The sequence below is a fragment of the Chiloscyllium punctatum genome, chromosome 1, assembly GCF_047496795.1.
Source record: "Chiloscyllium punctatum isolate Juve2018m chromosome 1, sChiPun1.3, whole genome shotgun sequence".
Taxonomy (NCBI): Eukaryota; Metazoa; Chordata; class Chondrichthyes; order Orectolobiformes; family Hemiscylliidae; genus Chiloscyllium; species Chiloscyllium punctatum.
Window position 1 is genome coordinate 96,086,068 of NC_092739.1, and position 18,802 is coordinate 96,104,869.

The window sequence follows — 18,802 nt, forward strand, 5'->3', positions numbered from 1 at the left end:
CCAGTTCTGGATTTTCCCACCCCAGGAAAAAGATCATGTCTATTTAACCTGTCCATGCCCCTCATGATTTTATAAACCTCTATAAGGTTACCCCTCAGCCTGTGACGCTCCAGGGAAAATAGCCCTAGCCTATTTAACCTCTCCCTATAGCTCGAATCCTCCAACTCTGGCAACATCCTTGTAAATCTTTTCTGAGCCCTTTCAAGTTTCACAACATCTTTCTGATAGGAAGGAGACCAGAATTGCACGCAATATTCCAACAGTGGCCTAACCAATGTCCTGTACAGCCGCAACATGACCTCCCAACTCCTGTACTCAATACTCTGACCAATAAAGGAAAGCATACCAAATGCCGCCTTCACTATCCTATCTACCTGCACTTCAAGGAGCTATGAACCTGCACTCCAAGATCTCTTTGTTCAGGACCTTACCATTAACTGTATAAGCCCTGCTAAGATTTGCTTTGCCAAAATACAGCACCTCACATTTATCGAATTAAACTCTATCTGCCACTTCTCAGCCCATTCACCCATCTGCTCAAGGTCCTGTTGTAATCTGAGGTAACCTTCTTCGCTGTCCACTGCACCTCCAATTTTGGTGTCATCTGCAAACTTATTAACTATGCCTCTTATGCTCACATCCAAATCATTTAAATTAATGACAAAAAGTAGAGGACCCAGCACTGATCCTTGTCGCAGTCCACTGGTCACAGGCCTCCAGTCTGAAAGATAACCGTCCACCACCACCACCCTGTGTCTTCTACCTTTGAGTCAGTTCTGTATCCAAGTGGCGAGTTCTCTCTGTATTCCATGAGGTAAATCCATAGCAATCAACCAGGCACACCATAAAACCAGCTTTTCCACCCACTAAAAATGATGCCACACAGACTAATTTTTTTTCTTGATTGTGTGAACAAACATGTAAGAAAAGTAGTTCTTTTTCAGACTTTCCCCTCCAAATGTTAAAATAAGTAGTAAACAAAGGAAATTCTTAACTCTAAGCAGCTTGCTGATTTCTGAAGTAACTGTTCCTGTATTTAGACACAGCCATTTCAGATCTAGCAAGTCAAGGTTTGAATGCAGAAATTTTGTATTAATAGCAATGTGGTAATGAGCAGATGTGTTTTCTTGCAGTTGTGTTTAATGGCTAAATATTGGCCTGGGCAGGAATAGCCTACTCTACTTCATAATAGTATGATTCGATTCTCTGCATCCATCTGGGATAGCAGGTTGGACTTGGTTTAATATTACATCTGCAAGATGGCATCTCTAACAGTCCAGTACTCCTTCACTCATGGTATACTGTAAGTGTCAGCTTTGTGATAGAGTGAGACATAAACCCATGATCTCATGACTGAAAACAAGAATTCTGCCATGGCTGACGCACTGAATTACACGCATGAAGGAAATCGATATAAACTGTCCTTGTTGCCCACCTATTCAAGAATATTTTGGGTGGTGAATGAAACGTGACAACTTTTAAATTTAACATCTTTTAACTGAGATTTATTTGCATTTCATTTGTTGAAGCATGAAGCTAGTCTTGGAAAAAGAGCCTTGTTCTGAACGTATCTTCGGTTTCCATCTCTATTCAAGGTATTTGTTTCTGTTCTTAGGTCAAGAGTCGAACGGTGGGCGAGTGTGTGGCTTTTTACTATATGTGGAAGAAATCAGAAAGATATGATTACTTTGCACAGCAAACCAGGTTTGGGAAGAAGAGGTACAATCTTCATCCTGGAGTTACGTGAGTAGACAACAGTTGTTTGTGCTACTGGGCAGATGGTTTAAGATGGAGCTGAATGGTGTTGAATGACTCCAAATAATATTAGTACGTTGGTTACTCCTAAGTACTTTAGCCAAGTTAATTCACAACTTTACTGTGTCCAAACATAAGAAAAAGAACAGGAGTAGATTATCTGGCGACTCAAGCTTGTTCTGTCACTACTGAATGTTACCAGAATTGATGTACCTTTCCTGTCCAACTCTAACACCCGTTGTCATATCTCTGTCTTAATTTTACTCAATGATAGTGTCCTCAACTTTATTGGTTAGATAGTTCTAAAGATTTGCACCCACTTGAACAAATATCTCTTTATTTTCTCCCCAAATGATAAATTGTTTTCTTTTCTTGAGATTGTGCCACACCCCTGTTTTGTGGCTTCCCTGGCCAGGGCGAAGCAACCTTTGTGCAATTTTGTAAAGTCCCTTCAAAATCTTGAGTTCTCCAAGAGATTGCGTGAAGACATCTGCAATTTACTTAGTCCCTCATTTTAGAACTATCATTTTATCTTGGTTATCAGTCTCATGAATCTTTGCTGTATGCCTCCAATGTGAGTATATTTTTCTTTAAATCTGGAGATTAAAACTATGGGCAATCTGCCAGAAAAGGTCAAATTGGCTGATGCACTGTAATGGGGAACTGTAGAGCACATGACACGAATTTGAAGTAGGTGTAGCCTATTCTACCCCTCAAGCCTGCTCTGCCATTCTGTTTTTAAAAAAAACAATGGCATTCTGACCACTGCTTTAACTCTGCTTTCCTGTGTGAGCACCTTGTCAGTTAAAAATCTCCCAAGCAAGATCCTGAACACATTCAGATGAACAGCCCCGACTCCACATGATCTTGTAATGAGAAGTGGTCTACTCTGATCAAGTTTTGGCCTTAAATTCAGTTTTGGGCCAATAGATATTGAGAAAAGCTTTACAAAGTGGCACAGTGGTTAGCACTGCTGCCTCACAGCGCTTGAGACCCGGGTTCAATTCCCGCCTCAGGCGACTGACTGTGTGGAGTTTGCACGTTCTCCCCGTGTCTGCGTGGGTTTCCTCCGGGTGCTCCGGTTTCCTCCCACAGTCCAAAGATGTGCAGGTTAGGTGAATTGGCCATGCTAAATTGCCCGTAGTGTTAGGTAAGGGGTAGATGTAGGTGTATGGGTGGGTTACGCTTCGGCGGGGCGGTGTGGACTTGTTGGGCCGAAGGGCCTGTTTCCACACTGTAAGTAATCTAATCTAAGTAATCTAATCTAATCTAAACCCGTGCTCAAAACGACGATTCTCCTGCTCCTCGGATGCTGCCTGAGTGGCTGTGCTTTTCCAGCACCGCACTCTTTGAAGAGGATTCCACAGAAAATGATCTTCTGAAAGAGAAACTTCTCCCCATCTCTATCTTAAATGGGAGAACCTGTAGTTTGTCAACTGTGTCCCTGAGGTCTGGGCACCACTTCTCTCTTTCCCCCACCACCTGTTTGCAAGCATGCACGCACACACAGTACAATAGATTCCCGTAGTCCTGGAAAATTGAGAACAGTGTCAATTTGCATCATATTTTTTTTCATTACGGTGATGGATCCCAAAACATCCACTTAATTCTTTAGCTGTTAAGTGAATCCTTATAGTTCAGTAAGATCACATCTCATTTCCCTAAACTTCAGTCTGTTCAGTATTTCTTCCTAAGACAATACCTTCATCTTGGAATCTGAACTTCACTGGCATCACAGAATTGCTATGTTGCAGAAGGAAGCCATCTGGCCCATTGTGTCAGCAACTACTTATCAAAAGAGCATCATTACCTTGAACCAGTCTCCAGCTTTCTCCCCATACCTTTGCACATTCTTTTTTTCTCAAGATAATCATCAAGTATCTTTGTTTGTAAACTTTGATTCCAAAAAGGTGCGCTTCCATGATAACATTGGCTAAAAATGCAGTTCAGTGCAGTGTAGCACTATTGAGACGGGGTATGTGAGCTATCTGAAATCTCTCTTGTACTGGTAAATGTCAGCTAGAGTGTAATGGGTAAAGTGATCTTGGCCTCCCAATCCTTAGTAGAGGAAACAACAATTTGCATAGATTGCTTGAATGTAATAAAATATCCCAAACTTTAAATGTCTTCATATAGCAGAATTTCAGAAAGGTAAGACCAGTCATGGTTGCGTCACCCTAGCAACATCAAGTGACACAAGTTGAAAGTTTGTGGTTAAACATCTATTTTGAACCTTCAACCTGTGCTGTGAATATCCATCTATGTTGAATAGCCAATTGACATTCAGTACTAAAATTTATATTTGAATGGTTACATGGTTGAGGGATATCTGGATGGGTACATACATAGGCAGGGTTTAGTGGGATATGGGCCAAATGCTCGCAAGTGGGACACAATTAATTAATTTAAGATCTATGTTCTGTATAGGCAAGTTGGACTGAAGGGTCTGTTTCCGTGCTGTTATGCCCTGTAACAATGACCTCTTTACTGTCTCAATTGAATCAGCCTGCACTGCATTTCCAGGCAATACATTCCATAAATGATCAACGCATGATCAATATTTATTGTTCTGAGTTGGGTGGTGAGCCACAATTATGCTGCGAGGGAAGGTGTTCCAAAGTTTTGACCAAGTGACCATGTGGGGAAGACATTGCCCTTCCAATTCAGGATAGTGAATGACTTGGAGAGGTTAATGCAGGTGGCAGTTTTGAAGAAGAATTATACTGGACTTGAAAAGTTAATTCTGATTCTCCCTCTGCGGATACTGCCAGACTTGTTGAGTTTCTGCAGCGTTCTCGTTTTGTTTTAGATTTTCAGCATCTGCAGGTTTTGGTTTTTTTTTGCAAGTGTGTTCTCATGCGTCTGTTGTTCATTTTAAGTGGACGTCACATGTTTGGACACTACTCCTGAGAAAGTCCAGCAGTGATGATCTGGTGCTAAAAGGACTGGCTTCTCACAAGTGCAACTAGTTTTGTATGTATTAGGTATGACACTACCAAGTGGGAGAATTTTATCTCCCTACCGCCCCCAGTTCTGGTGACTTCAATTTTGCTAGAGCTCCCTGATGCTCTGGACTCTGTCAAATATTGTCTTGATGTCTCTTAAATCAATAAAATATTCTTATACAGACCTTCAAAAGGATGGACTTTATAAAATGAGGGGGCAAACTAAAAGAATAAATATTCCTTTTGGTACTTCACTTTGCAATGTAGTTCTAAATACCATCTGTCAGTTAAGTGAGTCTATTGTGTCCTTATATTCAGGAATTATCAAGTCTGTATTTCAATGCACTTTAAACTATAACACCCTGTTTAACAATAAGATATCTCTTTTCAGGGATTACATGGATCGTCTGGTAGATGAGGCTGAAATGGGAATGTTAAGTCGATCAGTGCATTCTCCATCCATCTGTTCTTCAGTCAACAGACCTGAAACCATTTCTGATCACAATCTAATGAGTTCTGGACATGAGTTTGCTGGTAAGAGCTGTTCACATTTAGTGCTTTCATAAAAATTCAAGGCTGAGGATTCAAAATACTTAAAAGTGTAACTGTGAGATTTTATTATGGTAAATGGGAGAAGACCTAGTATACCTAATGATCAAGATTTTGTCTTTCTGGATATACATGGTAACAATCTGATGATAATGAAAGAATATTGATGTTTCGGTTCAGAATTTATTAAATTGAGATCTCAATCCAGGTCAATCCCTTAATCTCACAAAGTAAGTGGATTTATGCTGTAGGACAAAATAACCTTTTTAAACATTTTAGCTGGAAAGATAGGGGCATTGAAAATCATACAGTCCCTCCTGCCCTCAGGATTGGAAAGATTAGATTCCCTACAGTATGGAAACAGACCATTTGGCCCAACAAGTCCACAATGACCTGCCGAAGAGTAACCAACCCAGACCCATTCCCCTACCCTATATTTACCCCTGACTAATGCACCTAACACAATGGGTAATTTAGCATGACCAGTTCACCTGACCTGCACAGGTGAGAATAAACCGTAGCACCCAGAGGAAACCTACGCAGGCACGGGAGAATGTGCACACTCTACACAGGCAGACGTCTGAGGCGGGAATCAAACCTGGGTCCCTGGCACTGAGGCAGCAGTGCTAGCCACGGAGCCAAAACTGCACGCATTACTTTGTGTGGTTTCACCAAAGCTTTATATAATTACAATAAAGCATTTTTATTCCTATACTAAAATTCTCTTTTAACAAAGGCCTACATACCACTTGGTTTCTCAATTACTTGCTGAACCTGCATGTTAGCTTCCAGTGACGTGAACATGAAAATCCCTTTGAAGTGCAACACTTGTCACTTCTCAATGTTGAAGAAATGTTTTCTATTTCCCACCAAAGTGAGTAATTTTATACTTCTCCACGTTTACAGTGGGGAGCAAAGAAATGCCTGAGCAACTAAATACATACTTTGGTTCTGTGTTCACAAAGGACAATATAAATAACGTACCAGAAATGTTGGGGAATGCAGACTTGAGTAGGAGTAAGTGAAGAAAATCAGTATTGATAAAGAAATGGTTTTGGGGAAATTGATGGAATTGAAGGCTGAAAAAATCCCCAGAGCCAGATAATCCATATCCCAGTGGGCATAGAAATAGTGGATTCACTGATGGTCATTTTCAATGAATCTATAGACTCTGGAACAGTTCCTATAACTTGGAGGGTAGCTCTGTTTAATAAGGGGTGTAGTGAGTAAGCAGGGAATTATAGATCAGTCAGCCTGCCATCAGTAATGGGGCAAATGCGAGAGATCATTTCACAGATTTAGTTACTGTGTATTTGGAAAACAGTGGCAGGATCAGACAGAGCCTGCATAAATTTACAAAAGGGAAATCGTGCTTGACATTATCTACTGGAGTTCTTTTGAGGGATGTAACTAGTAGAATTTGATGAGGGGAAACTAGTGAATATTGTTTATTTGACTTACAGAAAGCTTTTGACAAGAGTCCTACATTAGAAATCAGAGTGGAAAATGAAAACACGTGGATTGGAGGTAGTGTGTTGAGATGTGTAGAAAACTGGTTGGCACACTGGAAACAGTAGGAGTAAACAGGTCTTTTTTTTTTGAATAGCAAGTATTGACTGGGGGTGCCGCAGGAATCTGTACCAGACCCCAGTTATTCACAATGTATATATAATGATTTAGATGAAGGAACTAATTGTAATATCTCCAGATTTGTAGATGACCCAAAACTGGATGGGCAATGTGCTGTGAGGTGGATGCAGAGATTCTTCATTTGAACTAGCTAAGTGGGCAAATACATAGCAGTATAATGTAGAAAAATGTGAGATTATCCAGTTTGGTCGCAAAAGCAGGAAGGCAGACTTTTATCTGACAAGCTATAAATTGAGAGAGGGAAATGTGCAATGAAACCTGCTGCTTTGCTGCCCTTGTTGCCTATCCTTTGTCGTCCCACCACCTTTCCTTCTCCCCTCCACCTCACGTAACCATTTGATGTGCCGCAGAAATATTTGCATGTCAACACAGATTTTTGAAAGTTGTTGGAGAGTTCTTTGACCCCTTGCACAACACTGTCTATGTCACTTTGCACTATAATATGTACTAAAATTTTCGTGTAAAAAGGTTTGACTTTTTTATTGATGAACCACTTTCATCCCCATGGTTTTATTTCTTTGTAGAATTGTTGGTTTTCTGAGCACTTTACACTTGCTACAGTTTGTATGACCGTTGTTTTTAAAGTTGTCCAGTGCATTTTAGTCTGAAAAAAGCCTGTTCCCATAAATCCAGAAAACCTTTTTTTAGCAGTTACACAACATTTAATACATTGGAATTTTGAAATGATGTGACAATGCTGCAGTTTTAAGTGATAGCATTAAAATAGTAGTTCAGCTTTTTGAATTAAATCCTGTTCTGCAGATAGTACAATAGGATATCACTAGTGTTTGTGAAAAGTGTTTTAGCAAAGCCTAAAATGTGAAAAGATCAATAATTGAAATGCAAAACACTGGCAAGAATCCTTTGAATTAACTTGGTCACTGTAAACTCTCCCAGATCTCTCCGATCTCTAAGTGGGTATGATATAGTGAAGGTTAGAGAGATATGGCTCCAGGGTGACCAAGAATAGGACTGAATTTTGAGGGGTTTCAGGTTTTAGGAAGACTGACAAAAAGGAAAAGGAGATGGTGTAGCACTGTTGATTTAAAAAGAAGTGACTGTGATAGGGGATATCGGCTCTGAAGTAGAATCTAGAAGGGACTCAGCTTAGAAACATAGGGGCAGAAAAAATATAGGGTCTGTATATAGACCCAAAATGTAGTAATATTTGCAAAGGCATTAAAAAGGAGATTAGAGATAAAAATCAGAAAGATCCAGCTATTATGGGTGACTTCAATCTGCATGTAATTAGGCAAATCAAATCCGTAGCAATAGAAGAGGAATTCATGGAGTGTATAGATTATGGTTTTATGTATCAATGTGTTGAGAAACAAACCAGAGAAAAGGCCATTCTTGACTGGGTATTGTGTAATGAGGAAGGAATAATTGACAATCTAGTTGGGCCATTAAGGAAGAGTGACCACAATTGTATTGAATTCTTCACAGATGGAGAATGATGTTTCTTAGACTAGGCTCCTCAATTTAAATAAAGGAAATTATGATGGTATGAAGTCCATACAGTCTGAAACATGGTAATTCATAATCAAGAATGAAGAGATGCAGACTAATTAAGTTCACACTTAAGTTCTGTCTTCACAAAGGAAAATATAAATATCATTCCAGAAATATGGGGAACTCCGTCTAATAGGGAGAAGGATTTGAAAGAAAAAGTTGTATTTGTGGAAAAATGGTATTGGGGAAACCAGCAGGAGTAAAAGCTGATATATCCCAAGGAGCTGAAAACCTTTATCCCTGAGTACTTAAGGGATTGGCTTCAGGTGTGGTAGATGTGCTAGTGGTCACCTTCCAAAGTTCTGTAGACTCTGGAACAGTTCCAATGGATTGAAGGGTAGCTAACCTAATCCCACTATTTAAGAAGGGAGGCAGAGAGAAAATAGTGAATTATGGAATGATGGAATTAGCTCAGTATTGGAATTGGGAAGATACTAGAATCCGTCATATGCAGATGCAGTACAATATGGATAAATATGAGATTATCCAGTTTGGTAGCAAATGTAATCAGACAGATTATTAAGTGGTGACAGACTAAGATGGGGAGGTGTGACAAGACCTGGGTGTCCTTGCTGAAAGTAAGCGTGAAGATGCCACAGGCAGTGAAAAAAAACTCGCCTTATATATTGGCCTTCACAGCAAAACAATGTTGAGTACAGGAGCAGGGATGTCTTGTTACAACTGTACGGGCATTGGTAAGACCACATCTGGAATATTGTGTGCAGTTTTGGTCGTCTTATCTGAGCAACAATGTTATGGCTATTGGGGGAGTGCAAAGCAGGTTTACCAGATTGTACACTAGCCTTGCCATCCTGTGAACCAGAGTGCAATTGTATATCAGTTAGGAGTATGTTAGGAGTTTAGAAGAACGAAGAGCCATTTCATAGCAATCTGTAACATTCTAACAGGGTGTGATAGGGTGGATGCATGAAGTTGAAAAATGTGATGCTGGAAAAACACAGCAGGCCAGGCAGCATCGAAGGAGCAGGAGAATCGATGTTTCAGGCATAAGCCCTTCTTCAGGATGCATGAAGGTTGGGGAGTCCAGAACAAAGGGTCACATTCTAAGGATGAGGAGTAAGCCTTTTAGAACAGAGATGACAAGAAATTTCTTCACTCGGAAAGTTGTGAGCCTGTGGACTTCTCTGCCAAAGGGAACTGTTGAGGCCAAAATATTGAATACTTTCAAGAAAGATATAAATACACATTTTCAGACTAAAAGGGAGAAAGCAGGAACAGGGTACTGAGTTGGGTGATCAGTCATTATATTGAATGGCAGAGCAGGCCTGTGTGGCCTAAGTACTATGTTTCTAAACTGAATTGGCAGAAGAACATTTGAATTTATGTCCAGAACATATGTTAAAAATATACACATGTATGAGTGACATTTGTGTTCCACAGTGTTATGCTAGATTAGGGAGAGTAACATTTATAAAAGACAGTAAAATAAAGCTGTCAGATGTAAAAAATATTAAAAACTATGAAATGTTAGGCTATAACAAGAAGGCTAGAATATATACAAAAATTTGCTCCCAAAAAAAAGCAAATCTTAGCAGGACTTATGCACTTCATGGTTAGGTTCTGGGGAGTGTTGCTGAACAAAGAGATCTTGGAGTGCAGGTTCATAGCTCTTGGAAAGTGGAGTCGCAGGTAGATAGGACAGTGAAGAAGGCATTTGGTATGCTTTCCTTTATTGGTCAGAGTGTTCAGTACAGGAGTTGGGAGGTCATGTTGTGGCTGTACAGGACATTGGTTAGGCCACTTTTGGAATATTGTGTGCAGTTCTGGTCTCCCTCCTATCAGAAGGATGTTGTGAAAGTTGAAAGGGTTCAAGAAAGATTTACAAGGATGTTGCCAGGTTTGGAGGGTTTGAGCTATAGGGAGAGGTTGAATAAGATAGGGGTGTTTTCTCTGGAGTGTCAGAGGCTAAGGGGTGACCTTATAGGGGTTTATAAAATTATGAGGGGCATGGATAGAATAAATAAACACAATCTTTTCCCTGGGGTGGGGGAGTCCAGAACGAGAGGGAGGAGGTTTAGGGTGGGGTGGAGAAAGATATAAAAGAGACCTAAGGGGCAACTTTTTCACACAGAGGTTGGTAAGTGTGTGGAATGAGCTGTCAGAGGATGTAGTGGAGGCTGGTACAATTGCAACATTTAAGAGGCATTTGGATGAGTATATGAATAGGAAGGGTTTGAAGGGATATGGACCGCATGCTGGCAGGTGGAACTCGATTGGGTTGGGATATCTAGTGGGCGTGGACGGGTTGGACCAAAGGGTCTGTTTCTATGCTGTACATTTCTATGACTTGTGGCATATGTATATGGATCTGGGCATGGAAAGTTTGCATTACACATTGTGCTTCTTGCTTCCAAGGGTGAGATTGAGAGGAGATTAGTACATCAGGCTTCTATTCCTGAGGGATAGACCTTGAAGGTCATTCAGCATATTGGAAGAGCCATGTATTTTGTGCATATCCCACGTTTTCTGACAAATATTTGTTTAGTTGTATTGAATTTGAGTATTCATAAAAAAACAGATTATTGTTGAAACTTTTTCTTTTAGTTTTGTGAATTAAGTGAAAAGTGAAAGAAAAAGCCAACATAAGTTCTGCATTAGAGGACAGTGTGTTTTAATGGTACTCTTCTTTCATGCAATGTAAACATTGGTTTTCTCTTTGAATTTCTTGTGAATTGTCCTGATGAGTGCAAAACTTTGACAAAATGTCTTTGTCTCAGTAATACTTTTCCGTCCCTTAACCCTGTGCATTCTATCTTTTCAAATAATAATTATGTTAGAAACCTTTCTTGAACCTAATGCATTCTAGGTCCTAACCACTTGCTGCATGAAAAGATTGCTCCTTCTGTCTGTGTTTTGTCTTCTGCCAGTTACCTTAAATTTATGTTCTCCTGTTTCGATCCTTTGACCATAGAGTCATAGAGAGGTACAGCACGGAAACAGACCCTTCGGTCCAATATGTTCATGCCAACCAGATATCCCAACCCAATCTAGTCTCACCTGCCAGTACCTGGCCCATATTCCTCTAAACCCTTCCTATTCAAATATCCATCCAGATACCTTTTAAATGTTGTATTTGTACTGGCCTCCACCACTTCCTCTGGCAGCTCATTCCACGCATGTACCACCCTCTGCGTGAAAAAGTTGCCACTTAGGTCTCTTTTATATCTTCCCCTCTCACCCTAAACCTATGCCCTCTAGTTCTGGACTCCTCGACCCCAGGGAAGAGACTTTGTCTATTTCTCCTATCCATGCCCCTCAAGATTTTATAATCCTCTATAAGGTCACCCCTCGGCCTCCAACTCTCCAGGCAAAACAGCCCTAGCCTATTCAACCTCTCCCTCTAGCTCAAATCCTCCAATTCTGGCAACATCCTTGTAAATCTTTTCCGAACCCTTTGAAGTTTCACAATATCCTTCCGATATGAGGGAGACTGGAATTGAATGCAATATTCCAAAAGTGGCCTAACCAATGTCCTGTACAGCCGCAACATGACCTCCCAACTCCTGTACTCAATACTCTGACCAATAAAGGAAAGCATACCAAATGCCGCCTTCACTATCCTATCTACCTGCGACTCCACTTTCAAGGAGTATGGACCTGCACTCCAAGGTCTCTTTGTTCAGCAACACTCCCTAGGACCTTACCATTAAGTGTATAAGTCCTGGTAAGATTTGCTTTCCCAAAATGCAGCACCTCGCATTTATCTAAATTAAACTCCATCTGCCACTTCTCAGCCCACTGGCTCATCTGATCAAGATCCTGTTGTAATCTGAGGTAACCTTCTTTGCTGTCCACTACATCTTCAATTTTGGTGACATCTGCAAACTTACTGCCTGTACCTTTTATGCTCACATCTAGATCATTTATGTAAATGATGAAAAGTAGTGGACTCAGCACCGATCCTTGTGGCACTCCACTGGTCACAGACCTCCAGTCTGAACAACAACCCTCCACCACCACCCTCTGTCTTCCACCTTTGAGCCAGTTCTGTATCCAAATACAAGGTTCTCCCTGTATTCCATGAGATCTAACCTTGCTAACCAGTCTCCCATGAACGCCAATGGGAACAATTTTTTTCTCTTCTGTTCTGTTCAAATCCTAATGATTTTGAATATATCTATCAAATCAACTTTCACTCCTTTACAAAGAAAACAGCCTCAACTTCTCAAATCTGTCTTAGTAATTTAAGTTACTTAGGCCAAGAAGCAGATCCTCATCCTTGTTTTCTGACTCTCACGAATGTTATCACACCCTTCCTAAAACAGAACGAGACATCATACTCCAGTTAAGGTGTTTAATGTTATGACTGTTCTGTAAATGGTACTGTTTGCAAAACACGTTTTGTCAATGCTTTTCTGCCTTGTGCTTCTCAGGATAGTTTGCAAAAAATTACCAGTATAAAGGGAAAGTAACATTTTTATACTGCGTGAGAAGAGAATGCTGATTGAATGGCAAGTGGATTGGTAGAAGCATTACCATGTTGAATGCACCAATTAAATGATGACTGTCGCTTAACTGTTGAGCTTTGTTTAGATTTAAATCCTCATAGATCATTTTTCAAAGTATTTCCCTAGGAAATGAACCGGAAAGTAATTGTCAGCTGTTTTCTTAAATTGAAAGAGGCATAATGGTATATGTTCTGTCTGTCGGGAACAGGTCCATGCATATCTGTACATTAGATTCGAGTAGCTCTTGTATTCTTTGTTTCTATTTTTACAGATTAAAATTATTAAACTATTAAGCTATTTTAGATCATATTTATGAATTTAAAGGAAATTAATATTTTACTTCTCTTTTAGCACTGACCAGTGTTGATACAGCATGCGGTGTGGCAGAAGTAAACTGTTTGGATTCCTATAATTTTCCTCCATTGGACAGTTTACACTCAAAGGGACCAACTACCCATGTGCCTGTTTTAATAGAAGAGTCACTTGGTTTGCCTACAAATGGTGACACAGACTGTCTAAATTTATTTGAGACTGGATTCTACCATTCTGATTTAAACCAGATAAGCATGTGCAACGACGAATCTGAAAGACCTGCAAAGAGATTGAAAATGGGGATTGCTGTTCAAGAATCTTTTATCAATGACGTTTCTGTAAATAACCTGGGTGTGGATTTCGAGAATCGTACGCATCACATCACTAGTGCCAAAATGTCTGTTTCCGTTGCAGATTTTAGCAGCTTGTCTGGTAGTGAAGCAAATGGCTTCATCAATCCCCATGCACTACACCAGCACACAGCTCTACAATCAGAGTGACTTCTGCATTGAAACTTCTTCTGGAATGGTGGTATGCAGTAACAGTGAGCTTGGTGGGTGAGCCATCAAGTTTGTTCAGTCATTCACTGGAAGTTTGAATTTTTTTACTATGACATCAGTGATGTCTTTTTACTTATTGAACCTAATCTTGATTTCTCAAGAGTTAAATAGCCATTTATTTTCAGTCCCTAATAACATAGAAATTTCAGAGATTATGTTCACATAGCAGAATTGGGGACTTAAAATTGAACTTTATGATGCAGTCTTGAAGTCTCAAGCCATTGCATCTCCTTTGTAGCCAGTAGACAAAGGAAGCATTTCACCTCCTGAAACCAACATTGGGAATCTGAAACAACAGAAATGGCTTCCATGAGTCCACACTACTGTGACAGTAGTGGGTACAGAGGAATATTAATGTTTACAGGTACCTAGCCTTGTCCCTGGCTAATGTAGCATTTTAGAAGTGAACTGCGCCTATCAGTGCAAAGACCTGCATGAATAGAGCCTTCTCTCATCCATTGACTTAAAGCAGAGCACTTCAGTTTACAGTGCCGTGAGTGCATCCTTTGGACGAAGATTGCTGGATGATGTACAAGTGGGAGGAAGCCTACAGACATGCAATTGTCTCGCAAGAGTTGGGCATGGCTGCCATCTGTAAACGGGTTGCAACTACTGCCAGATTTCTGTGTGCTTAAAAACTCTTCAAGCTTTTATTGATTAGATTAAATATTGAATTTTGTGATAATTGTATATGGATGTTTATTTTTTTTAAAGACTTAAAAGATTGTATTATAGTGTATCTCAAACTGCGCAGTGCATTGTATATCTTATGAGATTTCCTGGGGCAGCTGAAACTGTTTTCACACCGCTTGGGACTTGCCACTTTTAAACACAATTCTAATTTGACAGTCTAGCCAAATTTCTGCAGCAGTTCATTGTGTTTTGTACAAAATAATGTGTCCATATCTATATAATACAGCAAAACCTTGATGAGCCAGATTGAAGTTATCTCCTCCCCAGTGCATTCCAATTTTTTTAGTCTGTTGTAAATGTGACTGTGAAGATAAAGGTTTTGAAATAAAACATTTGTTAGACTGAAGCAAGAAGCAACTGTTCAATGTTGGATTATAGTAATTAGTACTGATTAGAGATACTTAGTATCCATTTTTACAAATCCTGAAGTAGGTGCATTTGTGTGTAAAATTGCTGGAAATTGGCAGCTGCTGATTAAGGCGTCTTGGGAAGTTTCTTATTTAGAAGTAGGAAAAGCTTAGCATCCTTAAATATATAAGTATTTTTGCATATTTACAGTACACACAGTCATATTTCATAGTGTAACTTTTTCTATTATCTGCACACCTCCTCTTCCTCAAGTTTCTAATTTTGCATTGTAGGCCATTATTGTCCAAAATTAAATTTGTTCTGTGGGTCTCTGGATTTGACACTATTGAAAAATGCAGTTATGGCTATATCAAGATATTAATCCCTGTCAGATAGTTGCCTTTAGATTTCTTTAGTAATGTTAAAATTCCAGGGTTTTACTGTATCGTATTTGAGAAAAGTTTTACTGATTGTGCAAGGGAATGAAGATGTGAAGGAGGCCAAGTAATTTGGATACACAACATGATGAACTGCTTTCACATATTGTAAATATTTATATTCTGTCTGAAAAGAGTATCTATCCTCTTTATCCCACCCATACTCTTCGCAATCTCTTTTTAAAAAAATGAATTTGTATCTAATTATTTTGAAGGTTGGCCGAGTTAGCATTCTAAATGCTGAAAAATAGATACTATGGTTTGAGAGATTGGTTGATTTTTCTATGTAGATGTGTTTAACTGTACAGCCATAATCTAATGGTCTTTCAGTTTTTTAATGCAGGAATCTTGTATGATAGACAAAGCTTTAGGTTCTGAGATGATACAGAATGGCATAAAGGTACAAGACACAGAAGTAACGGGTAGCCTTGGCTCTTGCCAGTATTGCGTGAAATTGTAATCCAAGTCATCAGCTTCTTGTAGCTGTGTTTATGTGCTGATCTATGCATTTGTCTTTTGTGAGTTTTTTTCTTAATGTTAACTGAACTAGTCATGTATTTGTGGAAATGCTATACATATCCCTTCATTTATATATTTGTGTGACTGTGGATTTGCAAAGGCTAGTCTGTAGTAATGTTCACACAGGTTTATGACTGATCACTCACATCAGTTGCACTTTCTGAAATTTTGAAAACCATTCCTAGTGCATTATAAATACAGAATTTAACTATGCATTCAGACTTTGTAAGTTCCCTTGGTAAACAGAAGTGTGTGATTTTATTACAGGGTTTAATTTAAAATTTCCTAGAACTGATTTGCTTGTGATTTTTTAAAAAAAATAAAGAGCCACAAATCCTTATTGGATATGTATTGTCTTGCCAATTGTATTGATTAACTCTTCTGACTGAATAATGCAATTTGTTTAAAAGCATTGTTTGGTGTTTTTGCCAAATAGACTAAAATTTAAACTACTTTTCAACCATTTAGTCAGGTCTATTATTGATTATTTGCTATCAACTTAATTCTTACTTTTTTTCAGAATTGTGTTTTGACATGTTAAGCAAAAGGTTCATCAACATATGCTAAACCAAGATCATTGCGATGTATATGATACTGGCAACTTACCAAAATTAAAACCAAATACTTGTTGGGAAATGCTATTTTAGAATTTTGTAAATTTCTTGTGTTCATACTAAAGAGGACCATAATTTGAATATAATTATGTACAATTTCATCATATAATAGACATAGTCCCCAATATTTAGTGCCATGAAACATTGTTTGGTTTATTCTTTCTAAATGAGGATCTCATCATTTTAAACCACTGGGGTTTAGCAGATCTTGCTGTTTATTGTTGGGTCTGTTTAAAATGCTGGCCAAAGATTGTGTGTTCCATTTCCATGTTGAGAAGTCAGTTCATATACTAATTTGTTTGGAAGTGTAACAGGTACTGTAAAGAATATAGCAATACTTCACAATGAAGGTGAAGCTTTTTCTCACTAGTCTAAATATTTAATTTCCTGATATAAATTCCATTTAATTGAAAGCTGAATACGGCTTAAAGATAGCAAAGTGCATACAATTAGGTCATTTAAAATTGTGCAATTTTTCTTATTGGCTGAGGATAGATAACTACTGCAAATATTTCAAGCTTCATAATATTTATTTTTAACTGAAGTCTGTAGTCTAAATTAAACTTATTGAATGACAAATAGTGACTAATTGACATTCTAACTATTGCAATTGTAACAGACATCTGAAAAATTGATACATTAACACAAAAGTGCGGTTGTACTATGTGAAAAAATTGTGAACAACATGGTATTGGTGATCTATACTGATGAAAATGTTTTGGTAAAATAAAAACACCAGCAATGCTGTTTTGAAGAAATGGTGCTACAGCTCCTCTTCTATATTGTTTCAGAGTTAGTAGAACTGCCAGTGAAAAAATATGGGCTAATTAGTGACAATCAAGACAGCATTTACTTTTGAAGGTATTCAAGGGGAATATTCTAATGTTGCATTTGATTTTAATATTTGTATATAAACATTGAAGGTTTTTGTTCAGCATTATTTTGTACTTGTGTTGTATCTTGATATGTGGTGTACACCATTCCAGAAATAAAAGGTCTGGAAGTCTCATCTTTATTTTAATCAAGTGTAACTTCAAAGTTGATATGAGGAATACAGTGTTTTAAAACTTACCCACAGGAATATGATGTAATGTTCTAAATTACTTTAAGAAACCCAAGCAAAATCTGATGTTTTTGATCAGAAGTGTAGTAGAAAAATCTGCTTGATCACCAGAGAATATGCACAATTAAGTATTACAGTTCATTGCCGCTGTTACAAGATGGTGGGCTCTCACTAATACAGAGAGCTCCATTGAAATGCTGAGTGTTATTTCACAGTCTTAGGGTAACATGGTCTTAGCACCTTTATAACCAGAACCATATTTCCTAATATATTTGAAGGCTTGTGTCTGAAGTTGTGATATTTTTAAAAGCTTTATCTATAAACTACTCAACCTCTTTTTTAAAATCAATATAATGCATTAATTGATGGATCGATTGAATGGCTATTGCAAGGCAGTATTTGCAATTTTCAATGGTTTTGCACCAGAAATATATTTTTGTGGCCAAGGAGCTTAGTCCTGTGACTCGCTGGTATTTGAAATTAATGTCCTACCTAACTTTGATGTTCTGTAGCCATTTAAACAGTTTAAAGGAGAACCCACCCATTATATTATGTCTTTCAGAAATATTGATCCACATCTTTCAGTCTGTGGATAATTGGAGACAGGACATACCCTGAAAGATACAATGTGAGGAAACCTTGGAAGTTTGCCTGGAAAGTTTGAAGTTCTGATTCGTAATTCCCCTGATTCCAAAGAAGCCTCCCAATTAACTTAGAGTCAGGGAGATCAGAGGTTTTGACTTAATGTGTCTGGATATTAAGAAAGAAAAAGGTGCAACTCCTAGTTAACCATGGAGGTAGAACTGGCTCAAAGGTAGAAGACAGAGGGTGGTGGTGGAGGGTTTTTCAGACTGGAGGCCTGTGACCAGTGGAGTGCCACAAGGATCGGTGCTTGGTCCTCTACTTTTTGTCATTTACATAAATGATTTGGATGTGAGCATAAAAGGTACAATTAGTAAGTTTGCAGTTGACACCAAAATTGGAGATTAGTGGACAACGAAGAGGGTTACCTCAGATTATAACAGGATCTGGACCAGATGAGGCAATGGGTTGAGAAGTAGCAGATGGAGTTTAATTCAGATAAATGTGAGGCGCTGCATGTTGGGAAAGCAAATCTTAGCAGGACTTATACAATGGTAAGGTCCTAGGGAGTGTGGCTGAACAGAGAGACCTTGGAGTGCAGGTTCATAGCTCCTTGAAAGTGGAGTCGCAGGTAGATAGGATAGTGAAGAAGGCGTTTGGTATGCTTTCCTTTATTGATCAGAGTATTGAGTACAGGAGTTGGGAGGTCATGTTGTGGCTGTACAGGACATTGGTTATGCCACTGTTGGAATATTGCGTGCAATTCTGGTCTCTTTCCTATCAGAAAGATGATG

General features: G+C 38.8%; 1 protein-coding gene across 3 annotated transcripts in view; it reads left to right on the top strand.

Annotated features, from left to right (window-relative positions):
- Positions 1-17,384, top strand: part of LOC140477410 (mesoderm induction early response protein 3-like) — an 83,777-nt gene extending 66,393 nt beyond the window's left edge. For all 3 annotated transcript variants that reach the window (XM_072571272.1, XM_072571261.1, XM_072571251.1), the window contains 3 exons: positions 1,616-1,743; positions 5,092-5,234; positions 13,232-17,384. In XM_072571272.1, coding sequence (XP_072427373.1) covers positions 1,616-1,743; positions 5,092-5,234; positions 13,232-13,692 — 732 coding nt within the window. In that variant the 3' untranslated portion in view covers positions 13,693-17,384. The remainder of the gene's footprint in view (positions 1-1,615; positions 1,744-5,091; positions 5,235-13,231) is intronic.
- Positions 17,385-18,802: the final 1,418 nt, after the last annotated feature.